The sequence below is a fragment of the Acanthaster planci genome, linkage group LG08 (genome assembly GCF_054643075.1).
Source record: "Acanthaster planci isolate LZ-2023a linkage group LG08, COTS_SCS, whole genome shotgun sequence".
NCBI lineage: Eukaryota > Metazoa > Echinodermata > Asteroidea > Valvatida > Acanthasteridae > Acanthaster > Acanthaster planci.
The window spans coordinates 10,510,036-10,537,779 of NC_141784.1; the positions used below are offsets into that span (position 1 = coordinate 10,510,036).

At 42.4% G+C, this 27,744-nt stretch overlaps 2 protein-coding genes across 4 annotated transcripts in view; both read right to left on the reverse strand.

Annotated features, from left to right (window-relative positions):
• Window positions 1-176: 176 nt before the first annotated feature.
• LOC110989687 (macrophage mannose receptor 1-like) overlaps window positions 177-27,744 on the reverse strand; it is a 30,947-nt gene continuing 3,379 nt past the window's right edge. Inside the window, exons 3-20 of one of the 3 annotated variants that reach the window (XM_087139941.1) lie at window positions 20,147-20,313; window positions 19,595-19,691; window positions 18,452-18,711; window positions 17,779-17,941; window positions 16,497-16,757; window positions 10,860-11,036; window positions 10,166-10,348; window positions 9,275-9,441; window positions 7,550-7,655; window positions 6,550-6,800; window positions 5,659-5,842; window positions 5,371-5,496; window positions 4,906-5,047; window positions 4,375-4,536; window positions 4,098-4,118; window positions 3,652-3,818; window positions 3,279-3,343; window positions 177-2,500 (exon numbers count right to left, since the gene is read on the reverse strand). In XM_087139941.1, the coding sequence (XP_086996067.1) occupies window positions 5,417-5,496; window positions 5,659-5,842; window positions 6,550-6,800; window positions 7,550-7,655; window positions 9,275-9,441; window positions 10,166-10,348; window positions 10,860-11,036; window positions 16,497-16,757; window positions 17,779-17,941; window positions 18,452-18,711; window positions 19,595-19,691; window positions 20,147-20,313 (2,096 nt within the window). In that variant the 3' untranslated portion in view covers window positions 177-2,500; window positions 3,279-3,343; window positions 3,652-3,818; ... (2 more) ...; window positions 4,906-5,047; window positions 5,371-5,416. Of the gene's footprint in view, window positions 3,344-3,651; window positions 3,852-4,097; window positions 4,119-4,374; window positions 4,537-4,905; window positions 5,048-5,370; window positions 5,497-5,658; window positions 5,843-6,549; window positions 6,801-7,549; window positions 7,656-9,274; window positions 9,442-10,165; window positions 10,349-10,859; window positions 11,037-16,496; window positions 16,758-17,778; window positions 17,942-18,451; window positions 18,712-19,594; window positions 19,692-20,146; window positions 20,314-27,744 lie in introns of all 3 variants that reach the window. The other 2 variants (XM_087139939.1, XM_087139940.1) reach the window with 2 other exon arrangements.
• LOC147798379 (C-type lectin domain family 17, member A-like) lies at window positions 3,275-4,879 on the reverse strand. Its single transcript, XM_087139972.1, has 4 exons — window positions 4,873-4,879; window positions 4,375-4,536; window positions 3,652-3,818; window positions 3,275-3,343 (listed from the first exon to the last, which is right to left on the reverse strand). The coding sequence occupies exons 1-4, from the start codon at window positions 4,877-4,879 to the stop codon at window positions 3,275-3,277; spliced, it is 405 nt and encodes a 134-aa protein (XP_086996098.1).

Below are 27,744 nucleotides of genomic sequence, written 5' to 3' on the forward strand. Positions count from 1 at the left end.
TGACCAAACACGGTTGGGATCGATTTCATTGTCAAAAATTTAGGAAATTAAAATTATAAATGAAAAGAAATCAGCATCCAATCCTTTAGCTCACTGTATTCGATCCTAGAAAAATTGCCTTGTGGGTTCTGCGCACAGGGGACATGCAAAAAAATGTGGTGAGGGAAAAAAAAACAAAAGTTATGCGGTGTTGACCAAGCATTCAGGCGCACGGACTCCTGAAATTCGCTACGAATCGCAGTTACCGGCTTCCATATAGGACTCTTCTGGGATCTCGGGGTTCCCGGCCCACCGCACTTCCTCCCTGCCCATCCATTTAACCCCCAAAAGGGTTCGAGCGACCATGCAAGGGAGGAAACGAGACAAGCCCCTAAGCCCTGGCCGCCGAGTGGGCCATAACGTCTCGAACCTGTACTAAGGTGCTCACCTGGACTTCGCGGACAGTGCCAGCCGCAGAGCTTATCCAGTAGGCTAAGGTACTGCTGGTATTTGACAAAGTGAATCAGAATCTCTTATAGCTACTGACTGAAAGCAGGTGTTGGGAAAATAAAAAGCCACCTCTGGGATTCGAACCCACGGCAGTAACGGTCTGAAGACCGCGAGCTTAACCACTCGGCCATTTCAGAGATATTGCTTTTCGTTGTTCATAATTTATTAACCTTGCTGCACAAAATGTTGCCGTGTGAAAGCCAAGTGATAAAAACGTTAAATACAATAGTGCATCACGTACCAAAAATAAATATTCCCACACACAGTGGTCGTCAACATTAAATTTTCTCCCTGACAGCTTCTCTTAACTATTTTTACACGAACGCGCATCAATAATTATGGGCAAGTCCCCGGACCACGTCTATACACCTGTCTACATGTCCGAACCCCTTCAATGTAAATGACACGTCATTTTGCCTTTTTTGGCGGGGGGGGGCGTGTTCTTTCGTTTAATTCAAATAGCATAAAATGACAGCCGAATCAGGAACTCAATTAACGGTGGCTGATCTCCGCCAAGAATACACTTTTTTATTTTACGGCGTTATAACGCGCTAATTTATGGCGTAATAACGCCCTATTTTAAGGCATTATAACGCCCTATAGAGCGTAAAAACGCTCTAATTTGGGGCATAACGCCCTAAACTCAACCGTAATAAACGCCCTGTTACGGCGTAATAACGCCGTATTTTAAGGCATAATATCGCCCTATTATGGCGTTATAACGCCCTATTTCGACTTGTAGCGCCCTTAACATGTTCCACTCCTTGAAATACCCGCTGCCTTTGTACAGTCTATAGACGGGGTATAGGTCCTACCTTTGTCATTAAATATGAAGACGAGGTAACGTCAGTATAACGCCGTAAAAACAGACCATCATTTTCACGCCTTAAATCAGGGACTTATAACGCTATAGGTCTATTACGGTGTTATAACGCCATAATAGGGCATTATTACGCCCTAAAATAGGGCGTTATAACGCCGTAAATAGGACATTATTACGCCGTAAAAGGGCGTTTATTACGCCTGAAATTAGTGCGTTATTACGCCCTAAATTAGGGCGTTATAATGCCCTAAATTAGGGCGTTATAGTGCCCTAATAGGGCGTTATTATACACCTTAGAAGAAAAAAGTGTCTTCCTGGCGGAGACCAGTCACCGTGCAATAACATGTTGTGCTGTGTGGTGGATCTGATGTGTGGTGTATAGCTCATCAGACACATCACGCATGTGAAGACAAACCCCTTTTCAGCAAAGGGGACGAATTGTCCTGTAAAGATCTGCTTGAACAAGTACTGTTCCTGTCATGTTAGAATTCATTTTCAACAATGTCGACCTTAAGTTGTCGTATTTTCAGTCGTGTGAAATGTTGATGTGAATACATCACTTTGCTTCTTCGTATTTAATACTTGCATTTTCTCATCAGTCACTTTCTTCACAGTTTAATGTTACATTGAGGCTTTCTTCCCGGGATAGCATTACAGTTGCACTCATGAATATGGATATACTCGTTATGATGAAAGCAAAAAAGGTAATGAAACAACCTTTGAAATACTGAAACAAACGTTGGAAGTAAGGGTAAGTGAGACAGAAAGGTGCAGTTTGAAGGTTTGTATTAAAACGACTTGATGGCAGCTATATCTATATATCATATGATTACACCATCCTCTATGCGCGCCATTTCACATTATCAGTCTGAGTAAAAGTCTGAGTAAAGCTGTAATAGGTGATAGGTACATTGAGTATTGCATGACCTGTGTTCAAGATAAGATCACGGAGTGGAAAGTGTGGTGGTTCTAATAAGCATAACATCAGTTCCCGAGCGCAGTATTGTCAGAGACTTGATCACCGGTCCAAAGCACAGATCAGAATGATGATGTTCTACAATCCTGGCCACAATTGTTGGGGCACGTATCAATAGACATACATGTGTAGTTACCCTCACCAGGTCCCTCAGTCCCCGCAGTCAATGTTGTCATCTCGCCGGCCGTGGGCATCGACACCTAACATCAACACTGAGAGGGGGGCCGGGGCCCAACGAGATTTATCCAGGATTATAGTTTACGAGAAGCAAGAGCGGATGTGCTCAGGCTTTGACGTTGAGGTTGAATGACCTGTGACTGACTAGTGATGAATATCTTTCGGTGATTATATTCAAAGAAGACATAACTTCATGAAGTGGCAGGAAACCCCAAACCCAGTCTCACGATATAGGTATGCGTAGCTAATAATGATAGGCTACATCATTGGACCACAGACTTTTTCCTCTGATCCTATACAGGTGCAATGATAAAGCTTCTGATTATGTCAAGCAAGTGTATGTACCACACGTAAACATCAAGTTGATACTCAACACATGCATATCTGATGCGGACCATGGATCTCCATGTAAGAAAATATCTCAATATCTCTTGTGTTTACAGAGACGTCAGTTTTCTCTTCACAGTACTTGTAAAGATTTTTGATGGAGGATGTGGTTGAGACTGGTGCCCTATTACCCATTACATGGGAAGGGTTGGGAACCAGCAAAGGCTTCACGTGTTGGTAGGGCATACAGTTTTGAATGGACAATAAGCTATTAAGAAGGGGTAGCAGTGATTTGGACTTCCTACATGTATCTCTTTCTCAAGCCTAACATTCTGAGGGCTACTTATTATCTCTCAGTTTTCCTTAGGCTGCCAGAGTTTTCTTTTGAATCAAACACAAAAATCCTTTACTATGTCTCAGAGTTTTCGGATCTTGTGATGACAAAGGAGAGTCGCATTTAGCGACTACAAGCCTCAGGAGACTTACATCCAGTCGCCCGCACAAGCCATGTTATTCAGGCCGATCCAGAAGGATTCCGTCTCATTACCAATCTAGAATACCATGAAGATTAAGGAAACACACATCAGAGAATTCCTGTGATTTCAACAGAGAAAAAGTCATCCAGTCTTACATTAACTACTGTACAAAGCATTCCTGTTTATTCAATGCGATGATCTCGTATGACTGGTCTTGTGAAAAGACTTGTGATGGTATCGACTGCACCACTGGTATCAGAAAGAAAGCGTAAGCTACTTCACGAAGCAGTGGAAAAAATACCACGTGGGCAGACTGGGGATAGGGCTAATGGGACATTTTACAAAGTATGTAAGAGATAGCTTCAACTTGGTTTAATACTCACAAGGCTCTTGATGTACTCCCGCTCGTCGCACACATTCAAAGTGGTCAGGTGACCTTTATTCAGATTACACCATTGTTCAGCTTCTTCCCAAGTCAGCCAGCTGTCTCCGTTATCTGCTTTGCTGACATAGTAGCATAAACCCAACCCGAAATACCAGCCGTCGGGACCTGTAGGATGAGATCGATCGTACCTGAACTAAACTACGGGAGCAAACGGAAATAAGGTACGCAGATCTTTTTAGCCTGAGATGTCTTTCTGATCAACAAAACGGGTAAGAATTAAAATCAATTTCAAATGCAGTTATTTTGCCCAAAGTGAAAGCAGCTTTAGAGACATATAAACACCTGCTGATTTGTCTATAAATGGATGTTTCACATGTGACCACCATAACCAATAAAGTAATGAGGATAAATACACGAAAAGTAAAGAAATGCAGATAAACTCACATAAACTTTCCGGGCCAGGTACTGCAGAAATGGGGGAAAGATTAGATGAATTTATTTAATTACCTTTCTCACAAAATATGTGTATATGTCATTTAGTATGAAATACTGAGCGAGCGTTTCCAGAATAATTGAGTGTTATCAGAAAATGAAAAAAAAAATCGAGACTTGGGTCTAATTTAGGAAACATATATACTTGTGACTTTGCTTAATTAAACAATGACTTGGCCACAATACTGCTACACAGGCTTGGTATTAAAAGACAAGTTAATTAACCTACGTGTGTTAGTTTCACAGACGAGGCCGGCCAGTTTAAAGCAACTTTCGTGTTGCCAATATCCAGAATCGGTTTTCAGACTGACACAGTCATTGACATCGCCGGTTGGATTAGATTCCCAGTTGACGTTGTTGATGACTCTGCCGTCTTGATAGACATAGTATCCTGCGAAAAAGACAAGAAAAGAAAGCGGTTAATAGATAAAACGAGCATAAGGATTACGTAAAGAGTGTCAGTACGGTGTTGTGTGTGTCCCACTCATATTGATAAAAGGGGTATGAAAAGGTACTTTGTCACTTGAAACTGATAACGTTTTGTTTGGCCAACAAAACTCCAAACAATTGTAAAAAAATTGCGTTTTCTTTGCATAGGTTGTTTCTTAAATAACGGAGACTATATTATAAAGTATTTGCTGTTTTCGCCATGTTCAAAAATACCACCACAGTCAACGAATCCAGTGTTAGACCAACGATTGTGTTCAGCGGGTTTCTTCCTTCTTACTTGCCATCTCGATAATCGTCAGTGACTACTAACCCTCTGGTGATTTGTTCAATCCTAGCCAAACATTTCTGTTGCCAAGACTTTTGAGAGCCTCCTGTTTAAACCCGTAGTTGGCATAACTGCTGTGAATTCCTGGCAAGGTGGCGTTGTATCTCCGAGCACATTCAGCCTGGGCCTGGAGAATAAAAAATGAAGCTCATCAGGTTAACCTTTTCTAAAGTTTGGTTTGATTTAAGAACCAACAGCATCAACAACGTACAAACAGCGAGGGGTAATAGATCCCGACATGAAGGTGTGAAAACAAAGATGAAAAGGCTGCTTTTCATTGGCCTATATTGGTACTTGGTTGTCAGGGCATGGTCAGGGAGAGATGGGTTGGCACGTAATGGTAATCACTGCAGTGTGTTGTGATAGGCAGTGTCAATGGCAAGGATTGTAATCGTCCAAAGAATCTTGATGAAAGGGCTTCAGTCTAATGTCCAAGTCTGTGGACCTCACCTCTGACGCTGTGAAGTGAATCTGGGGAAACTCTGCTGACAGTGTGTCAAAATTGTAACAATGATCCTCGATGAACTTCCAGCCTTTTTGGACAGTGACTCACTCCTGGAGTTGTTTCCACGTTAGCTGCGTAGAAAAGCACAGCGCAAAAGTTTGGTTCCCCTTTCTTCTGGAACACTCTGTTCTCCCTCTTTTGCATGATTTTAAACTTTCCTTTGCGTAGGAATCATTTGGAGAGTTCAGCGCAAACGAAGGTTTTTTAAAAGCGGAGACTACTTTAATACTCACCGTCAGTGTATTCACACAGGAACATGTGTTGGTGGCTGCAAGGCATGGTCACCCAGGACGAGTTGCGATGAAGCCCTCCACAGGCTTCTCCGGTAGGATTTCCTATCTCCCACTTTGCATACGTCAAAGGCCATCTGTCAGTCGGAGAGTTTGGAAAGTCCCACGCATACACCTGCAAGGTGTCCTGCAGATCGATGATAACATGGCTTTCTATACTCATGACACAGCTCATACAATAGCCACATCGCAAACCACTGGCAAAACAGCGAGTATCGTGAGCTTATGCGACCTTCTCCTCTCCCAATGAAAAGAGTTCAGCACCCAACTGAGTACAGAGGTAAATTTGAAATGATGGGGATGACATACGTTGAAATGACGTTGACGGCGACACTATCAATGATAGTTACAGTCATGAGGATGATGACAATCACAGTAATAACAACAAAGATGACCTTCATGTCAATGCCAACAATGAAAACATTATCACAATGACGATACTTATTAGGACATGAACATGGGCGTGGCCAGGATTTTTTAAGGGGCAACCTCTTTTTTCAGTTCATCTGATTTCCTCCCTTTGTCCTTTATTATTTTTTCATTTTATTCCAGACCGGAGGTCAAGTGCCCCCTTGCCCCCCTCATGACGCCCATGGACATAAATAAATGTTTCAACCTTTCCATTGGGCTGTTGTTAATGCAATAAGTTTGGCGATAATAATTGCAGTTAGTCTCCTCGAAGCCTGGCGGACACGTGAGGAGGCACTGTTTGGTTTGGTAAAATCTTTGGTGTTTGCTACAAATTTACCCACTTCAGATAGCCCTTCCTGTTGTGTCTGCCATGTTTCTAAGCGGATGATCAAGATATTGATGCTTTAAATATAACTTGCTCACCTGATCCAAGCCGATCCACACATACTCGGGAGTAGGGCTGTACCAGTTAACCAGCAAAGACAAGGCGGCATTGTAGAAACCATCTCTGCATGTGGCTAACCAGGCGCCTTCTTGACTGCAAAAGTTTTGGGCATCAGCAAATGAGAGCATCTGATCGACCAACTTGTAGCAACTGTCTTTGTATTTACTGTAACCTGGGCGATTTGCACACATCTCAGGAATGACAACATTTGTTGAATTTGAATCGAGATCTGAAAGAAAGGACAAAAACACAACGGCATTGCGACTCTATCATCAATTTTCATACTGAACAGGAAAATATCAATGAGTTGAGCCGGTGAACTTCAGATTGCCGCACACGGGCGCAATACCTATGGAGCTATCCATAGAGTCTTTCCTTTGGAGCAATAGACTGGAGGACTAGATATGAAGCTTTGTGATGCAGAGGAAAGAATGTTGATGAGTTTGAAGGACTATCACACAGAAAGCATCTCTTTTGCGAGTAGGTGAGTTTCTAAAAACGACTCAATTGAACTGACCCACACTAACACACCAAGGGGAGGGGGCAACTCTGACATGATGTAGTTATTTTCATCTGAAAACTCAAGTAGTTGCGAAACGTCATAGGGAGGGAAACTAACACATTTTTGCCATCCCTGGAGTAAAATCTTGAATGTACTACTTAGAAAAGTATCAGTATACGGTTCAAATGGTATCACGTTGGAAACATACCTGCTATTAATTAAATTAATACGAAGGAAATGTCTCCGTTACTTTTAGCCAGATGTTTGAATAAACCGATTGCACGCACTAAGTCACGTGACCTATAGTGGGTATCAATCAACAAACATGGCGTCCTCCTATAGCAAAGTGTGTTTTAAGTGTTGTTTATCAAAATAAGGCTGATTGTCAGTAAAGTACTCAGCACATCACTAGTCGGAGTACCTTACCGACTGTTGACTTTATTTTTGCTTAGATTCTAAAAGCTAGAAGTACTTACCCAAGAAGGTCTGGCAGATATATCCCCTACGCTCCAGGCAAATAATGTCGTCCCATTCGCCTAGGTGTTGTGGGTCAGTCCTGACTTTAACACAGTCACGGAATGGCTGTTAACATAGAAAGAAAATGTTACTATCGATACGTAAGAAATGCATCGGTGAGCTGCGATGTGCTGACACGTAATGAACGGTGGAGTTGCAAAAGGTACTTTAGCCATTCTTATATTATGTGAAAATAATTGTATTTATTGAAAATTTAGATAGTTCAGGTAACAGCAAACCATTTCTTTGGGAGGAAGTTAAAATATTCAGCGATCGTTTATTTATATTAAAAGTGAAATGCTCAGTCAAGATTTAAAGTGTCCAGTATGTTACTAAAGTGCCAAGGTAAAGGGCTTCGACTATTTCGACATCTAGGGATTGGGAGGTAGATTGGCCACCCCAAAACGAATATACCAATTATCTGCCGAAAATCAACAAGACAGATATATGAGGCAATGTCTTTCCACAACCAACTGGACCAATTTCGGAAACACGCAGGGTGTTTGTTTTGGATTGATGACGTAACGGGGAGAGAGGTATAACAGGCACATGAAGATATCTATAACTAGCATCGTTGGGGCCCAAATACATTAAAACAAGGAGTTTTGATGATGTGCAGGAAATGCACAATATTATACATTTATATCTTAGATGCATAACTTTAAAAACCTGAATCTTGGGCTGAATTGCGGGCTACCTTGTATGTGTGCACATTTGAAGCTTCTAGTCTACATTTTCAATTGGTCAAAGAAAAAGAGCTAAACACGTACTGGATGCTTCTCGTTAAAGTGAGTGAATTCAATTATTATGACAATAACTATAATTTACTCTGCGATGAATGAGGATTACGGTACAGAACTCGTGCGTGTTGCGGGGCTGTGGGGTCCCAAACCTATACCTGGCGGCGCGGTGGTCCGACAGCACAGCACCGTACATCGGCAGCAGTAACACAACACAAGCAAAACAGCCAGCGATGCGTATGCGTCGATCGCTTTTCTAAATTCTTTACTTATCTGCGTCAATCAGGAAGGTTTAAAATCTACCCTTATTGTGTTGTCCGGAGACGATCGATTCAACGCGTTGTTGCTCGTATGGAAACATCGAGAACACCAAGTCTCAGTGTACGAGATTCCTGTCCAAAACTACACACAGCACAAGACCGCGGAATGTTTTATTTTATAACAAAAACACAACAAGTCATGGACTTCAGCTTGATGGAAGGAACAATCAATGTATTGGACAAGAACTGCGTAAGAACATTGCATTTTGAGCATGCCTCTACTACGAAACTCGCGTGTGAACATGCGCACTGTTTACAGCCCTATCTCCCCATGTCGTTTTGGGGTCACCGGCATATCATTAATACATAATGACTGTTTCTGAAATATGCGAAAAAGGGACTAGCGGAAGCTCATTTGTGGACAGTATTTTCTATCATAAATGGAAAAACTGTTTGACTTTTTAATGTTTAGTTTCGAAGATCTACTTGTCACTCGTTGTATATTATAATTGGGGAAAGGTGGGTTCTTTTCAATACCTCCCAAAGAATTGAAGCTCACTCTAAGGTTCGAGAGGGACGAACATTGCACTAAATCCTCAACTTCAGTCCGCAATGCAACTAGACAGGTGACAGGTTTGCAAGTGAGCTCCTCTGACCGCGTTCTTAGTGTCTGCACATGGCTTACCTCATTGGGTATATCAGTGAAGCCGTCTGGCTGGAAGGGAGCCCACTGACTGAAAGTCATTGGCGTACCATCGGTCCAGACAAATTGGCCTTCTTCGTTGGCATCTGACAAGCCAATCCAAAGGTTTGTCTTGTTGACAAACTCCTGGAGAAGCAGGGACAATAAAGCTGTGGGGAAACAAATATTATAAAGTTTGTCAGTACTTGCCTGTGTGCTAATCATCACTTATGATGACGCTCCGTCGTAGTACAATCTAACACTGAAACTGTAAATTATCAAAGCTCACATCTGCTGCTTTATTGTGGTATTGGCTAAATAAGTACTTTTGAAATGAATCAGTGTTCAACATTTTGAATTAGGAAAGACTTTATTCCAGTCACCCTTGACAGTCTCAGTTGCCAAGGACAGCACCCAACGATCGCAGGTCTCTCCTATGTTAAGAAAGGGGAAACTGTGCACCTTGGGAAATCTGAATAATAGTGACAAAAGTATTCAGGTAAGTTTGGGCCATCATTTCAGGCATTTTTCATGTAATTTCTGTAGGAAAAAAGCTTGTTCGGTTTAACCATTTGCGTGCGGCTTCGTCGCTGTTTTAAAATTAGAGGTTCTGTCCTTCCTTCTGTGCCATGCTAAAGCGTACTGTCTGGCTTCTGTTGGGGCTTGCAAAAAAATGATATCACATGTTAAGCCGGGCTTTGAGTGAAAATCCAACTTGTGGTATACTCATATTGCACTTATGCAAGTCTTGTTTGGGTTTTTTTTTTTCTTATACGTTTCTGAAGAGTTACCAGAAAACAGAAAAGGAACTGTCAACACAAAGACCATTTTAACTTCATAACATTTGATAGCCGTGAATACTGATAGCCAGCAATCATACTTCCTAAAGCTTACATTGCTCTAACTGACTGGTTACTTGGGAAAGTCTTCCACTGCCTCCACCTTCTTCTCTGCAATATTCGTCAGAATCACTGAAGTCCCTCCTGTCTGCGTCCAAAAGGCCAACTGATCGATAACACCTGATGCCAAGCTGATACCAGCCTGGTAAACAGCCACCTTTTGACGGCGGGGTGTACACTGTGATACAGGAAACCAAGTGATCAGATTGTTAGGACTGAAAATGAAGAAGATTTTGCATTGTCTCATTCAAGGCATCCCGTGCAATTTATCAATATTCCGCTTTCCCGAAGTTTGGGGAAGGACCTGAACGGCGATTCGAACCTTTTGTGGCTTAAATAATCGTGAGCCTCGTAAATGAGCATAACTTTTCACAACTGTGCGACAATGTTGTGAGTCTGAATAATTCACTTGAAACACTCCGTTAAATCTTATTGCCTAAACCATATGGTGAAATAAAAGAAGTCAATAAATAACTTGAAATATTCTGACTTCAACATTTACAGTAAATTCGTCCTGATGCTTGCCGAAACCTTATAATAAAACTACAAGAAGTACGACCTAGCCATGCGTTTCTGAAATCGCACTGCGTAGACGAAGAACGGTTCAATTTCATGAGTTATTTGGCACTTTGAATGAATGACAATATCTGGTTTGAAGCTACTGCATTGCAAGACATGCATGTACTGACATTTAGGTGCCCTGCAGATAAATCCCCTGTTTTCATTGCAGTCAGCCGTCTTCCATTCCACATTGATTTGTCCACTTCCTGGACTTATGACCATTACACCACACCCGTCACCAGGAGTGTTGCTTCGAAAGTTGACATAGTCAAGCAAGGAGCCATCTACCCATTGATACTGATCACCTATTGGAAACACCAGAGAGAAAGTTACACAATTTTCGTCAAGATGACCCAACATTGCTGTTATTTTGTCTAAATCACATTATCATCTAAAATACCGAAAATGCTTAATAAAATTTTTAGCTTAAAACCGAAGGTCTTTTCAAATTAAGAAACGAATAATCTCAGCACTGAGATATGTGAAAACTTCCACTGAAATTAAAGAAGTGAGGACTCTTGGGAAAAATCCTTCATTAAATTAAATCACATTGATTTGTCCACTTCCTGGACTTATGACCATTACACCACACCCGTCACTAGGAGTGTTGCTTCCAAAGTTGACATAGTCAAGAAAGGAGCCATCTACCCATTGATACTGATCACCTATTGGAAAATAATGGGACGTTGCTTGTCGTGCAAATTTCGTAGTTTTAAAGTAGACCTAAACTGAATATTTACCCAAATAATTTCCTGAAGGATAAAAGGCCGGAAATAATAGCGAATCAAAATTTGAATCTGTAGAGAGTTTCGTTTGTTTATAACTGATTAGTTGTTAACACGAACATAATTATTGATTATTAAAAATCTGAACGCAACACGGTAAGAGGAAACTTTTACACCGTCGCCAAGGTTCCCCCGTTGTAATAATCGTTTGCGCCCATGTCACGAACTACACGTTCTGCCCGCCTGCTGAATAAAATCATGTGCAAACATGGCGGCCCGCATGGCGAGCCCCAAACGGTGAGTTCACCCCTTTGTGTCTCATTTCTAGTCAACCTAAACCCAACTTTATTACATGGTGGCAGCGGTGGTTGATTCAGAATAACATAGACGTAATTTTGCAGTCCGTTTTGTTCACCAAAACGTGAACTTCCCGCTACAGCTTTCCACGAACTTGTGTGAGTTTCACGCACGGGAATAAACTCACGCATCACGATGGCGTAGTCCCCGTCGTTGGGGGCGGTATCCGCCGCTCCGGTTATCGGTCGTCTGGACCCATACGATTAGATTGAAGATATTCGGAACTACATCGAACGTCTCAACTTGTATTTTGTTGCCAATGACATCTCTGCGGCAAAACAACCGGCAGTTCTTTTGAGTGCAGTTGGTTCTACTGTCTACAAGACTGTCCAAAGCCTAGCTGAACCAACTCCAGTATCACAGAAGGGCTACAAGGACCTTTGCAAGATGCTAGTATCGCACTATGGCCCAAAGCGTCTAGTTGTAGCGGAACGTTTCAGATTTTACAAACGTGATCAACACATCGATGAGTCCATCGCTCAGTACGCAGTTGCACTACAGAACTTGGCCAGCCCCTGCCAATTTGGGACATTTCTGGATGACGCCTTGCGTGATCGCCTGATTTGTGGCCTCCGCAGTGAATATGTTCAGAAACATCTTCTGACCAAGGACGGCCTCACTTTCCAAAAAGCCTTGGAAATTGCTAAAACTCTTGAGACTGCCACCAAAGATCTCCGTGAAATTAAAGGAACTCACAACACCGCAGCTGTTCAGGCAGTACAACATCGACCACGACAGAAAGTGTCTAGCACTCACACACCAAAACCCAAGCCCCGCACCGGACAGGTCAGGTGTCCCAATTGCGGATATGACCCAAGTCATGCGTCATGCCCAGCTAGAGGCCAGCAATGCAAGTTCTGTCACAAAACCGGACATTTCAGTAAAGTTTGCCGTTCCAAGCGCAAACACATGCGAGCTGTGAGTGCACCCAATGACACCGAAGATGACACTGAGTTTTTTGTCGGTGCAGTCTCCGGCGACAATGGCCAATCACCAACTTCATGGCGCCAGACCATCGCAGTCGAGGATAAACCTGTCAACTTCCTGCTTGACACCGGATCCGAGGTAAACATACTACCGTTCAATGATTACTGCGCTTTGAAGCTCCGCAACCCGACCTTGCAGTTCACACCCACAACCCGTCTGTGTGGTTTCTTCGGCGGGAAAGTCAAACCGAGGGGGCAGAAGCGTCTGTGTGTCCATTAACCAGGTGCAACATGTGTACACCTTGATAAATGACAATAGTGTGTTTGAAGGAACTGGCTGCCTTCAAGGACCCCCAGTCCAGATAAAGCTGACCGACGATGCCACACCACACTGTGTCCATGCCCCTCGCCGCATCCCGCTGCCCTTGCATCCAAAGCTGAAGACAGAGCTGGACAAAATAGAGAAACATGGCATCATCTCGCGCATCACGGAGCCTACTGACTGGTGCGCCCCAATTGTGATTGCTCCCGAGAAAAATGGGAACATCAGGGTTTGCGTGGACCTGCGAATGCTGAATAAAGCCGTGGCCAGAGAGCAGTTCACCATACCTACCCTGGAGGAAGTACTTGGTAAAATTGCAGGTGCCAAGGTGTTCTCCATACTCGATGCCAAGCATGGGTTTTGGCAAATCCCACTCCATCCTGACAGCCAGAAACTAACCACCTTCATCACGCCATTTGGCAGGTTCTGCTTCAGTCGCTTGCCATTTGGCATAACGTCAGCACCGGAATTGTACCAGAGGATCATGAGCGATCTGCTGGTTAATCTCCCAGGAGTCGTCATATACATGGATGATGTCCTCGTAACAGGTGCAACGCCACAGGAACATGATACTCGTCTCCATCATGTTCTCCAGGTTCTTCAAGGAGCTGGGTTGAGGCTGAACAAGGACAAGTGCAAAATTGCACAAGAGCAGATGAATTTCCTTGGCCATCGACTTGGTAAGGAAGGCATTCACCCTGACCCTGCCAAAGTAGACGCGATTCTGCAAATGTCGCCGCCTACAACGAAGGAGGAAGTCAAACGTCTGATGGGGATGGCCAACTGGCTTTCTCGCTTCATACCACATGCAGCTTCTACTGCAGCACCGATCAATGACATGATGAAGGATGACACAGAATGGACTTGGGGCCCAGCACAACGCACCTCGTTTCGACAGCTCAAACCTCTGCTAACAACAGCCCCAACACTTGCATACTACGACCCCAGAAAGCCAACCATGGTCAGTGCTGATGCCAGCAGTTATGGTGTCGGTGGTTGCATCCTGCAGAAGCAAACCGATGAGTCTTGGAAGCGTGTCGCATATTGCTCCCGAAGCCTGACACGTGCCGAACAACGCTATGCACAAATCGAAAAGGAGCTACTGGCTGCTGTCTGGTCGTGCGAGCGTTTCTACATCTATCTCCCAGATCTCCCAGTGACGGTCCAGACAGACCACAAACCCCTTGTATCGCTCATCAACCAAAAGGACTTGTGCGATGCTCCCCTGCGTTGCCAACGACTACTAATGAGACTGATGAAGTACAACTGCTATGCAGAGTATACCCCCGGCAAGAACCTAGTCGTGGCTGATACACTCTCGCGTGCCCCTCTCCGTCATGACAACACTACCGACTCCAGTGCAGATGTGGAAGAAGAGGTTGAAGCCCATGTCCACCTGATCACATCACAGTGGCCAGTATCTGATGCAAAGCTAGTTGAAATTGCAGCAGCCACCAGCCATGACCGTACTCTGAGTGCCGTCATTTCTTTCGTCAAAGATGGATGGCCAAAGTACCAGAAAGATGTCGAGCCAAAATTGAGGCGATTCTGGGAAGACCAGGACAAGATCAGTCTAGTTGGGGGTATCCTCACATATGGTGACTGCATTGTGATACCACAGAGCCTGAGACGACAAATGTTGCCGAGAATTCATGAGGGTCATCAGGGCATCTCAAAAAGCCGACTCCGGGCCAATCAAGCCCTGTGGTGGCCGGGTATAAGCACCGACATAGCTCAATATGTCCAATCATGTCCACACTGCAAGGATATACAGCCATCACAACGAGCCGAGCCCTTCATGCCTACACAATTGCCACAGAGACCATGGCAGCAAATTGCCTGCAACCTAGCAGAGGTGAAGGGGAAGATGTACCTCGTGGTAGTAGACTACTTTTCCCGTTGGATAGAGTTGCATCACCTCCACACAACAACTGCCAAATCCGTGATCAACTTCTTGAAGGCAACATTCGCGAGATACGGCATCCCTGACGTGGTGGTGACTGACAACGGTCCTCAGTTTCTCGGTGAATTCGACCAATTCGCTCGTGAGTACAACTTCCAACATCTCACCTCAAGTCTCCACAACCCACAGGCCAATGGACAAGCAGAGAAGGCTGTACACATTGTTAAGAGACTGTTGAGTTAAGATGATCCAGTCCGTGCTCTTATGATGTACCGGTCCACTCCACTGCCTAGCCTTGGCCAGAGCCCAGCAAGTCTCCTGATAGGAAGAGAGTTGCGCACCAATCTTCCAACCCTGCCTTGCAATCTTCAACCAAAACAGATCAACTACGACAAGCTAAGATCTGCAGACGCTGTCAACAAGTCGAAGAGCGCATGTAACTTCAACAGACGACATGTTGCGAGAGACCCGGATCCATTAACACCTGGAGACAGAGTGAAGATACGAACCAAAGGACAGTTGAGCCCAGAAGGTGAAGTTGTACGCCACGCTGGAACACCTCGGTCCTACATCATCAGCATTAATGGCACCAAGTACCGTCGAAACCGACGTCACATCATCCTGCTGCCCAAACCATCACCAGATCCAGTCCTTGGCATCGCCACATCATCCACGGATCCTCAACCCCCAGAAGCTCGACCCACTCGAGTCACGAGAGCACCAGTTTGGCACAAAGACTACATCATGTCTGGACACTAGACTTGTCATACATTCTAACAAGATAATGTTTTTTATATTTCCCAACCATTCAGAATCAGTCATCACTCAGTCAAGAACACTCAAACTCACAATTCCAGCTAACTTTTTATTGGACTCTGAACGGTATCAACATGTCAATTCCGAAAGATATTCAGACCTCATGTGAACTCTCAGCTAAACAAACACAACTCAATCCAGTACAGAAACTCTCGGAATAATCTGATTCGAAGAGCTGAACCTGTAATTTTTAGTCCAAGCTGTTGCATTCACTTAATTGTTTGTTAAGCTGTTTCCTTTCAGAAAAAAAGGGGAGATGTAATAAACATTTGCGCCCATGTCACGAACTACACGTTCTGCCCGCCTGCTAAATAAAATCATGTGCAAACATGGCGGCCCGCATGGCGAACCCCAAACGGTGAGTTCACCCCTTTGTGTCTCATTTCTAGTCAACCTAAACCCAACTTTATTACACCCCCCCACCATAACCAAGTTTGAATAACGATTTTCAAAATAGTTCCCTGACCCCACTTTGTGAAGAAAGTTAAACTGTTTTCTACAAAATATTCCAAGAGTACAGTTAATCACATTATCATATAAAATACTGAAAAATGCTTAAAAACTAAACACCTTTAAACATTAAGAAACTAATTATCAAAAACCTCAGCCCCAGCATATGTGAAAACTTCCACTGAAATTGGAAGAGTGAGGACTCTTGGGATTAATACTTCATTAAATTCTCCTTTAACTTTCATATTTGACGACCAAAAACTTACGGTCACTAGGGCTGAGTCCAATCCACACCTCCAGGTCAGGGTCAGTATAGAAAAGTCCGGCCAAATTGTTGTCCTCATTCAGAGTATGTACACTTGGCAGTGAACTTGAACTGTCATAAGCTTTACATATCTCCTGTGCCTCTTCCCACGAAGTTGCAAAGGTTGAATTGATGCCTACTGCGCAGTCCTGGTCGTCGATTTCCACCATTCCAGCTGGACACACCGACCCAGGAAAAGTAGGTGGTACAGATGGGCGTCTCCCTGTGGGGTCACAATATCAAAGGGACTGTCACAGTTGATCCCAATATTGACTTCGTGCCTTGTTTGCCTTACTTTGTAAGTGGGATCTGCAGGGAAAAATTTTATATCAATCAAATGACGGTTTCATCGACAGCAATTGGGGCGTGGCCAAGGGGTGCAGAGTTGCAGGTTCAAATTTAGTGGAGAATTTATGGGATGTCTAGATTTTGCTTGTGATTGGGATACTAACAGCAGCAAAATCAACACAAAAAAATTAAGTGGGGACAAATAACAAGTGGCATTATGAAAAAATGTAAAACTGGAACAATGAAAATCATGATAAATATGTTAACACATACCATTATATTCAATTATCCTAAGCTGAATGAACAAAAAAATTCCATTTTACAATTTTTGTCCAAATCGGCATCCACAGTTTTTTTACAGTAGTTAAATATGATTTGTGACCGAAAATTTTTGGGGGCTGAAGCATTTTAATTTTCACAATAGAAAATTTCCAGGAAGAGTTTTGTTAGCACCTGGGCAAGATTACCTCACATGCTACACTGAGCAGCAACAGCCGACCAAAAGGCTATCAGAAGGTAGGCCAATGAGTGTTGCTTGGAAGGTGCAAAGCTCTTTCAATGAGAGGAATGGAAACGCATACTTCTATCCCTGTTCTCCTTTATTTCTTTATTCCCTTTCCGTTCCTTATTTTCCCTTTGGAATTGTTGTTTTCATTAGGGCAACGGGAAAGCATCCCCGCCTGCCTATGCTGTGCAGGTCAGAATAGAAGTCTTGAGTTAATTTGAAATCCATACAATATCCTTTAATAGCTCAGAGCGAGATCATTCCGTGTATAATTTTCATAATTTACATTATGTAAAAAGCTCATGGAACCACTTTAAAATTAGCCACTTGCACCAATTTTCTCCATCGCTTTGCGATTATCTAAATACATGACTTAGGGCTGTCTATAACAAGCATTAACAAGTAGCGATTATTAGTACTTAAATGCATTAGTACCACTGTCTCCATTTACCTAAATTCTGTCTGCAGAGTACTGGATGCTTTGCATTACAATCTTCATCTTTCCATCCTTCAGTGGTCAGAATGCCACATCGTGTAGTGTCCTGTGGTTGGTTCTTGGCCCAGTTAGTGTAGGTCAAAGCTTCCCTGCCCTGCCACTTCAAGTTATTGATACCCTATCAAAAAATTTAGAAAAAGGAAAATTACAACACGAACTCTTTCGACGCCAGGAATGATCGACAGCCCCCTCCCCATCGTAGGAGTTGAAGACAGTCGGTAAATGTGTTTTGTGTACAGACTTATTAATGTCGAACCAGAACCAATCTGACAAAATAAGTCATTTGAGATATGATTTGGAGCCGGCGAATTAAGTTGTTCCGAGCACTCGAAACGACTTCGGCCGAGCGAAGTGATTGTGAGTGCGCCAAATGATTTCAAGTCTACAATTTTTTTAATTTTTTATTTTGAGTGCACGATATAAAATAAACGTGTGTGAAATGACTTCATGAGCGCGAAATGATATTGAGTGCACAAAATGAAGAAATCATGTTTTCAGTTTTGACGGTTTTTATCATATGTCATCTGATGTTATGTTGATGATTTCACGGAACTTTTATTCAAATTATAAAAAAGGTAACGGACGAGTTTAACTTTCAGTAGAATGAAAATATTATAAACAGCTATACTCGTAGTGTTTCAAGGCCAATCCATGCAGAATTAATCCCAGCATTGAACAGCATGGCTTGAAGAAAGGCCTCTTGGAAAGCATCCTCTATCCAGGTGATTCTGACGCCCTCGTGGTCGTTTTCACAGAAAGAGACTGCGTCTTGGTTGGATCTTGTGGTCGAACTCTCCAGTTTATAGCACGCTCTCATGTATATGATATAGGTGGGATCCAGTTCCACATAGCATGGGAAGCTCGGTGGGTCGACGGGAATCGAAGGATCTGTGGTTGGGGGAAATGAAAAAAAGAATTACTTAATAACAAGTTATTGGCTTTTTACAATGGGTTAGGAAAATATGGGCTCAACGGGCTATACAAAAACGGAGCAATGTCAAAGAGCCCAAGGAACGGTTGTCATTGTAGATTTAAATTCACGCTAAAGTACAGGGCTAAGTCAGCTCTATTGAGTGGGACGGGAGTACTCTTCTTTTTCCAATTTTGTACTGGATCGGTCATACTAACTAGTAACCTACGACCGATCCAGTATAAAAGAGAGGAGCACTAACGCTCCACTAAGTTGAGCTACAATCCTGGACAAATCTCGTTGGAACATGCCTCCCCCTCGCCCCCTGTCAATGTTGCTTCTCATTGGGTAAGTTGGGCCGAATCTGGGTCCAATAAATGACCGCAACATTGAATAGGGGAGAGGGGGATCTTTGCAACGCGCTTCCCACAAGGTGTTCCAACTATTTTGTCAAGGATTGTAGGCTTAAGTATGAGCTAAGCATACAATACAGTACGAATGCACGCCATGCACGGTCAGCGAAAACAAACTTTGTGCAAAAATTCCTGTCCACCGTTCTTCACTTTATGACCTCAAAGCTGCTGGTTCTGACGTTTGGACTTTGTAGTTTTGAGTTGAAAGCGAGGATACAAACAGCTTAAAGCAAAGCGCATCTAATCAGAACGCCAATGAGAGTGCCTTGCGGCATCTAAGTCATTCCCTCTCGATATACCTGATTTGTACGTGCCCTAATCGATACCGGTAGCAACAACAGTGGGTTATGTTCGTACTGCGTGATAGGCTTAATGGTATGTTTTTGATGCTATGAATATGTAAATGTTGGGCTCAGTCTTACAGATCTTGCTTTAGTCAGAAGTTTACCTTGAGGCTTCTCACAGATGTACGCCCGAGGATAGTCACAATATCCATCGTACCATTCACCTGGGAAATTCTCGTTTGCCCGTAGATACATGCAGTCCTGGATTATGGAATCGCCATAAAAACTTGTTACGGTGTATAGCAAGTATCCTGCCACTGGGACCGGCAATCTCTTGTTATTATAAACCCCATTTAAGAATGCCTTTCAACCAGGTCGAACTGTGTATCCCTGGGTTTTAATTTTATATTTTCCACCCTGTGACAATCCTTGATTTTTTGTGTAAAGTTCTCTGAGGATTTTTCTCAGACACAAAGAGAGCAAGTACGTGGCCCAAGTCTAAAACCAGAGTGATGCACAGTGTGAAATATTAAGAATCTTGTGGGGGAGTGAAGTTGTAATCTAGTTGAGCAAAGGGTACTTACAGTAGCTAGCCCACACGCCAAAGCATGGCTAGCGGCTACAAACGAACTCATTTGGCACAATGATAAAGATTGAAGTACCTTGCTGCTTAATATAACTTATAATTATGACTTATAAAAATAGTCTCCCTGTACCTCCTGGAAGGCTTTATTTCCGTTATCGGGTTGATTTGGACCCCAGTTTGTGAATCCGGTCAGAGGGGTACCATCAGCCCATCGGTAGACTCCTTCAACAGTTCGATCATTCAAACCGATCCAGACGTTGGAGGCTGGAGCTTGTACTAACATGGCAGATAGGATTGCTATAAAGCCAAACAAGCACAGCAAAGTCATAGTGCCTTTGTTTTAAAAAAAAAAGCCTTAAACTTTTTAGAAAAGAAAAGTCTTCGTCGTGTTCATTCAGGAGCAAAATGTTATACATTGGTGCGGTTTTTCGTGCTAGACAATGCCAAAGCGTAACCTTAAAAATCACTCTAAAATGAATGGAACATACATTTTGTAGTAATGTAATGATCCCGTTAGGCGTTTTATTGATACAAAAATGGCCATCGTTACACCCAGAAAGACGTACCAATGTCCACGTTGCTCAAAGGGTACCGGTATTACCGCACGTCCTCAATTGTCTGGCAACACTCGACACACTTATCAGGGGCTAGGTTCGTAAGCGACTTCGTCACAAAGGCGGACGCGCCACGATTCCCCAGGCTCCCATTGGACGATCGTAGAAGTTGAGCGTTAACTTCAGTAGTATTATCAATGGCGTTTCTAGACCAGCAAAACCCTCCTATACCTACCCGACTAAAAAAGTAAAACCCCAAAATAAAAGGGGAAATCTCCAAATAAAAGGGGAAATCCCCCCCAAATAATGAACTCGGCTTCCACCCCTGGGTACCTACCTACCTGCTACCCAAACCCCAGCCCCCCAATATTCAACTCAGCTATCACCTTCACCCCAGCACCCACAACACAGTTTAAAAATCACCATATATATCAAACACAATGGACGGTAATTATTTACCATCATTTGACAGAGAGCTTTTTTCTTGACTTGGCATAAAACCCCCTAAATCAGCCTATGTGAATATCGAAGACACAGACACGTACCCACACGCCAATAATAAGAATAGGAGACGGGCGTGTATATTGTCACAATTGTTTTAGAATACTACAGCCGTATTCCGATTTCGAAGCAGAGAACTTAAGCGGCAAATACAACCAGCGTTCTGTCTATAAAAAGCCTAAGCCAAAAACGAGCAAGATATTAAAAGAATTAGACATTCAATTGACTATCGAACAAGCGATTCTCATAGAAAACAAATTAAACCAAGTTTTAGCGTGTAAGATCTCTAGAGGCAAACCATTCAGGGCGCTGGCGGCAGTGTGTTTTCAAGACGTAACTGGAGAACCGGAAGACAAAGTAAAATACATATTTTAAAAACCGGTTTATAATGAATGGAAACGCATTCTTTTTATTTGACCAAAAATCCACAGACGTTTGAATTACAAAATCAAATCAATAATTTAAAGGGCAATAAAAACATTAAAGTCAGAAAGGTATGCTTTCACCTGGAATATTTCAACATTAAAAAATCTACCGAAATCGAATGGCAAACTCAAGTCGAAGGAATTCCTGCAGAAAAGAGTCCCGAAGGAGTTAGATCAAATCGTGAACTGCTTACTTCAATAGATGTAACATCAATCAACATTGACGTTGTAGAAGAACTACAACTTTTAATACCGTTATCTGAATTGGAGGCAGACAGTACGTTTTTCTTTATGACTTAATAGGAGATTATCTTCAAGCTTACGAATCGGAAAATTTGGCAACATTCAGCGACGGAGTAAACCAAATCATAACTGGTCTCCGCGAGCAAAGAAGAACGTTAATGAATCTACGTTTACATTTAAGAGATACATCAGACGAAGCAACAGATAAAGAGAAAGGAGTAGTTTTTTATGACGAAGCCCGCCGCATCGCTTTGAAATTTATTCAAGAGGGGTTTTTGAGCGACGACAATGAACAAAGAGAGAGAACCATCCGAGCTGCTACAACTGATGACAGACCCACTCTTTTAGTTACGGCTTCTGGTTCTAAAGCCCTAGTGATGCATCGGTTGCACAAGAGCGAAACGCCCGCAGATTTTTTGCAAGGTGGAGAGGGCAGGAATGTCATTATTCCAACGCGGTTTTACAACGTGGATTGGTTTGGTATTTTATCTTAAACACCATTCCGGATGTGAGTTTTAAGGTTCTCCGAGACTCAAACGTGGTGACAATTATGATAACGGATTTAAAACTCAGATTACAGTTAAGTAAAGAAGTCGGCAAGCTGTTGAATTTGCCGAGAAGTAGACTCGTTCCAAACGTTATTTATATAGGAAAGATAAACACAAATCCTTCCAAGGAACTTTGGATACACTCTAGAAATAAACAACCATTTTAATTATTTCAACGGGCAGCCTTCATACATGCTGTGTACCACGTCAGACGCGAGCGAAAGCGCTGAGTCACTTGTAAACGATCAGTAACGAGTTTACATTTTTTGTTGAGAAACGAAAAAGAAGAAATCATTAATAAAGACGGCACAGTTTTAATTGAGCTAGGTTTTTTTAAAAACCGATTAATAATACAATGAAAACGCATTCTTTTTATTTAACCGAAAATCCACGTTTTAATTGAAACATAGGATCAATAACACAAAACGCGACAAAGTCGTTTAAATCTACACAGTTTAAATCTGGGTATTTTAACGTGACTAATCGAGTGGGACACATAATTGGACGGTAGGCCCCCTAGTATAAGTGAAACGAATGGAAAAGCTATACGAAGAATTAAAAACGAGTTTTTAGAGGCGTTTGAACAAGACGCACTAGATGCAAAAAATACTAAACAACTAAGAATTAAAATTCTAAATCAACGGACCAAGGATTTATCAGTACAAATCGAACAAGAAAAATACGAGCCGACAAAACACGATTTACGTCGGTGGCTGTCTGATTTAAATCAAGTACGAAATGATGAACGTGAAGGTAAACGATTAGCTTTCTCACGGAATTTAGAGGACCCATACTTGATAGACTTAACTCTCAAGCCACATCTCAATCATTACTCGAGGGCCAAAGAGGAATCATCGTGGTGTTTCCTGGTTATTATGGCATAGATTGGTTTAACGTTTTGTTAAACTCAGTCCGAGGTGCATCTGTTAAAGTCCATTCAAGGCCAAAGAGTGTGACCTTGGCCATTACTGACCTCAACTTCAAGTTGAGGCTAAATAAACAAGTGACCAAGCTGTTAAACCTACCCAAAATCAAACTTTTACCATACATCATTTATGAAGGTAAATATGATTTAAACCCCATGAAAGTCGCGTTTATTCATCGAAGACATTTAAATATCCACGACAAACTTTATAACGGCCAGTCTTCGGCCTTGTTGGTACCTACGTGTATGTGGTACCTACCGAGCCCTTCTCAGTTACCGTGCCTGACAGTAAAACGCCTAAAAAGTTCATAGACAGAAACACTAGCGAGTTGACCTTTTCTGTAAAAAACAAGCGAGAAGAGCTGGTAGACAACAAAGGCGCTGGGATTTGAATTGAGCTAGACATTTTTTAAAACAAGTATATAATAAAAAGATGATAATGAACGTCGGGTCGAATATGTACCAAGACTTGAGTGAGTACCAAACCGAAGCCAACGCGACTTAAGTTTACCACCTTTAAAAGATCGAAGGCATCCGCGGACAAATCTTAGGAGAACGTGACGCAAGAGAAACCTCTTACAAAAAGATAAACGGCTATTAACCGCGCTAGATTACGTGGAATATGGAGTCGAAGCAATAGGCGCTACGTAAGCTGCCATTGACATTTCTGCGCTACTGAAAGCAGTTACAGCACCCGTCAGGCTAGTAATGGAAGGCATTGCCATTGGTGCATTTGGTGCTAACGTTTTGTTGAAATACGCCAGTCGTAGGTTGTCTCACAAAACTAAAAAAGCAAAATCCGCATGCTTTCAAACGCCAAGCTAAATACCATAATACCATCACATGCGCTCGAAGACGGTGACGTGTCTCAAGAAGAATTTGTGCTAATTTTGTCCGAACTTAGGAAATTCAACGAATCGAAAGAAAAGATCCGGTCTAATACAACGACCAAATTGCAAGAAAGCAAATCGACGAGTAAAGAAGAATTTGACCGCCAAGTACAAGAAAAGGCGGAAACTTTAGCCAACGAAAGGGCAGAAGTTTAAAAAAAAAAAGCCCTTGTGAAAAATCTTGGCGAATAACTTTGTCCAAGTCTGTAAAACTTCACGTTTGGCGTGTGACCTGCGCCAATAGACCTCGGATTGTGCGTAATGGTGACATCTCGTCGTTCGCCTTTGATAGCCCTAGGTACTTTGAGCCGGCAACTCGGGTTCAATTTCTTTGTATATTGACTCGACATATTTTATAATAGACTGTTTTATAATTTATTTCCAAATCACAAACATGAAAGACAACGCGATTAAAGATGCCGCAAAAAAAAAACAATTCTTCGTATTTGCCTAATAGACCGCGCTTGTGGAACGTTTCAGATCGCATTTCTGCCAACATCCATATTTTATAATACATATTATTTCAAAGATGGCGAGGCTTTAATGATGGTAGGAGGAGCCGTAGTCAATACGTTGGCGTTTACGGGCTCGAACTTTTATTCAGCAGTGTATCTAAAAATAAGGTCGACGAAGACCACAAACGACACGACTTAGCCCTGGAACAATTGGCGAAAGCAAAACAAAAGTGGGAAACGCAGATGGTGCATCTGTTGGATTTTTTAAACGAACGCATGAGGCAAGAACGCGCGAATTAAAGACATTTGTCAACGTAGACGAGGCCCTGAGAGTGTATTCAGATTTGACCGGTAAAACGTGTTGCCATTGCCGCCGGGGCCTAAATTTGCCGATTTCTACGTGGCGTGGATTCTCGGGGGTACCGCGTTGGTCAGTTTCTTGTGTATATAGTTAACTTTGTTTTAAAATGAACAAAGAATTCTCAAAGTTGTTTTACAGCCCACAAGGTTATTGGAAAGGCGAAGGCGCGGTGATCACTCGCATCAAAAGACCGGTGCAGATAAGTCGATAATACTCGATTGGTTTTTTTTAAAAAGCAATCCATCTGGCAAATTTATCTACCTGCCCCTGGATACATACCCAGGCTAAGTACTTTACAACGGAATTCTTTAGAAACAAACTATGCGCATGAAATGGATATATTATATCTACCCTGGGATCAAGTAAACCGTAAGACTTACAAGTACGCTTTGCCGTAGTCGATGTGGGTTCGAGATTTAAAGAAGTGGAGCTTCGGAATCGAAATTTAAAGGTGAGTTTTAAATAGCTTTTGTGAAACAAAGAGGCTGTAATTCAAGTGGGTGAACCAGGTGTACATCGATCGCAGGGAATCGTTGAAAGTTTCAGTAAGACTTTATCCGAAAGGTTGTTTGGTCACCAATATGCACAGGAGATTTTAAACGTGGGTGAACGCAACGTGAAATGGGTTGCAAGATTGCCACAAGTTATAAAACCGTTGAATGAAGAAAAGACAAGCACCTAGCGCACCGGTTCCCAAGAGAAGAGAGGTGGAATTTCCTTCAGATGCAGTCGTTAGGTACCTATATTACTCGGGCGAGCAAGAAGGCGGCACCGTTACAAGGGCAACCGATTCGATTTGGAGCGTGGACGTTTACCAAATTGAAAAACGCACGAGTCAATTTAAACGAGTCCGAGATGAAAAGGTGAAAACGAGGCCGACTATGTATTATTTGCTCCAGGGCCCCTAGCGGAGTTTCATTAGAGAAGAACTTCACGTGGTACCTGCAGACCTTGGTTTGCCGCCTGTTTGATAATGTCCGCAAGCCAACGTATCGACGCCATTTGGCAAAATGTAACGCTTTGCGTCTAAAGGCAAAAGTCTCAGTTTATTTTCCGTGACTGTGAATACCTGATGTTTATTCGATTTGAAAAGCTGTTGTTTATTAAAATGTTGTGTTTTTTTCAGATAGGCGCCTTTTACAAGCCTAGTGGGTTAACCGTTTTTGAGCTACCACTTTTGTCACGCCTTTTGCCTTCTTTAAATTTGGATCTACTTTTTCTGAAATAACTTTACCGCCAAATTCATCTTTCATTTTGCTAATGTCCTTTTGTTTTTTGAATTGTACAGCTGATGACTCGGCGGGTAATTGCTCAAATCAAATAACTCACGCTTTTTACGTAGGTAACCGGGTAAATCATCCGTTTGAAACGAGCAAGCTGTCTGTATCGGTGTACAAATCAATGTACGGTAGACAAATCAAGCACGCTTACGCCGCAGTAAATCGGCTTATTCAATTTGGTTACCGTGCAATACAATTCGACAAATGATAGATCACACTGCATAAATGGTGTAGTCGTCTTATATTGTGGATTAGAAGTTAGTTTCTTTTACTCGATCGGCGTCCTTGAGTGTGCTATAAAACGCGTCTCGAGGAGGGTAGGCTGGTTTCTTCAAATCGGTCAAATCAGTCGATATATTCATACGATTAGACGCCTTTCTCTAAAAGCAAGTATGTGTTGTTTGGAAATATCTCGCCAATCGATCGAGTGACGCTGCCATGAAATGAAACGAGTCTAGAAATCTAAGTTTGCCAAATGAAAACGAAACGTAATTTTCGGTATTTTGGCAATGACGCTGATTTTACTACCGTTAAAAACGTGAACACCCAAATATGATTATGTGTGCGTTGTACTTTTCTAACTTGTGTAAGATCACCGGAATAGGCGTTTGATTTAGCACGACTCGGAGTTTTAGATGACAATGGGCATGTGCTGAACCCTGTACTTACCCGTGATGTGGCAATGATCTCGGACTTTGCGAAACTTGTTGATGAGCTTCTCACAGCTAATGCATTTGTACTCTGTGAAACCACGATCGTTTTTTAAGCTAAAGAGTATTTTGTCGTCTTTAGTTTTTGGCTCGTCTGGGATAAGACACCGACACTGTGATTCTTTTGTTTTCGCAAATCCAGCAGTGGTTGCATTTGTCGAGGTGTTTTTGTAACTCGTGCGACCAAATGATAGGCATTGGATCTGCAAATGTTTCATTAATTGTTTTTGTTTCTCTGGCTAGTGATTGTGCGAAATCAGTGGCCTCGTCTAGGCTTCTGTATGTTTTGCGGGCTTGTGGCGTGGCGTTTTAATCGTATTTTCTTCTTTTGGTGAAAGACGCTCTAAAACACACTCGAAATCCGCGTAGATAACACACGGCGCCTTTGTTTATTTTTGTAGTTTTCAAACTTGAGAATATGTTGACCCTTTACAGGTAATTCGACTTTGAATTTTATGTCTGTCGAGTCTTTGTTGACTTGAAAGTGAGACATACAATTGAAACAACAGTATGATTCACCGTCGTGATTGTTATGGCACTGGTCAACCGAGAGAGGTTCTTTATCCAACAATAATGAGCTGTTTCACCTCGAGTAAAATAAAGTTAGTTGATCAGCTCGGTTGTGTAGTTGGTCTTGTGAAGTATGAACACATCGTCTATTCTCGTGTAACCGAATACATTGATCGCCAAGTTGTTCTGTGATTCGATGCGTGGAATTTGTGAAATAAGTGTAGGAAAGTTCATGTTTGCAAAATTTAAACCCTCGTTTGTCGTGTACGTCGAAGTGCGTTCGTTGTTTATTTTGTAATTAGGGTTAGTTGTTTGTTTTGTAATTA

Bases quoted from the DNA above. Each gene is read 5' to 3' on its own strand.
- LOC147798379 (XM_087139972.1), bottom strand. The intron at 3,819-4,374 runs GTAGGTTAATTA...CTCATCCTACAG, and splicing joins CGTCTGTGAAACTAACACAC to GTCCCGACGGCTGGTATTTC. The intron at 3,344-3,651 runs GTGAGTATTAAA...ATGGTATTCTAG, and splicing joins GGGAGTACATCAAGAGCCTT to ATTGGTAATGAGACGGAATC.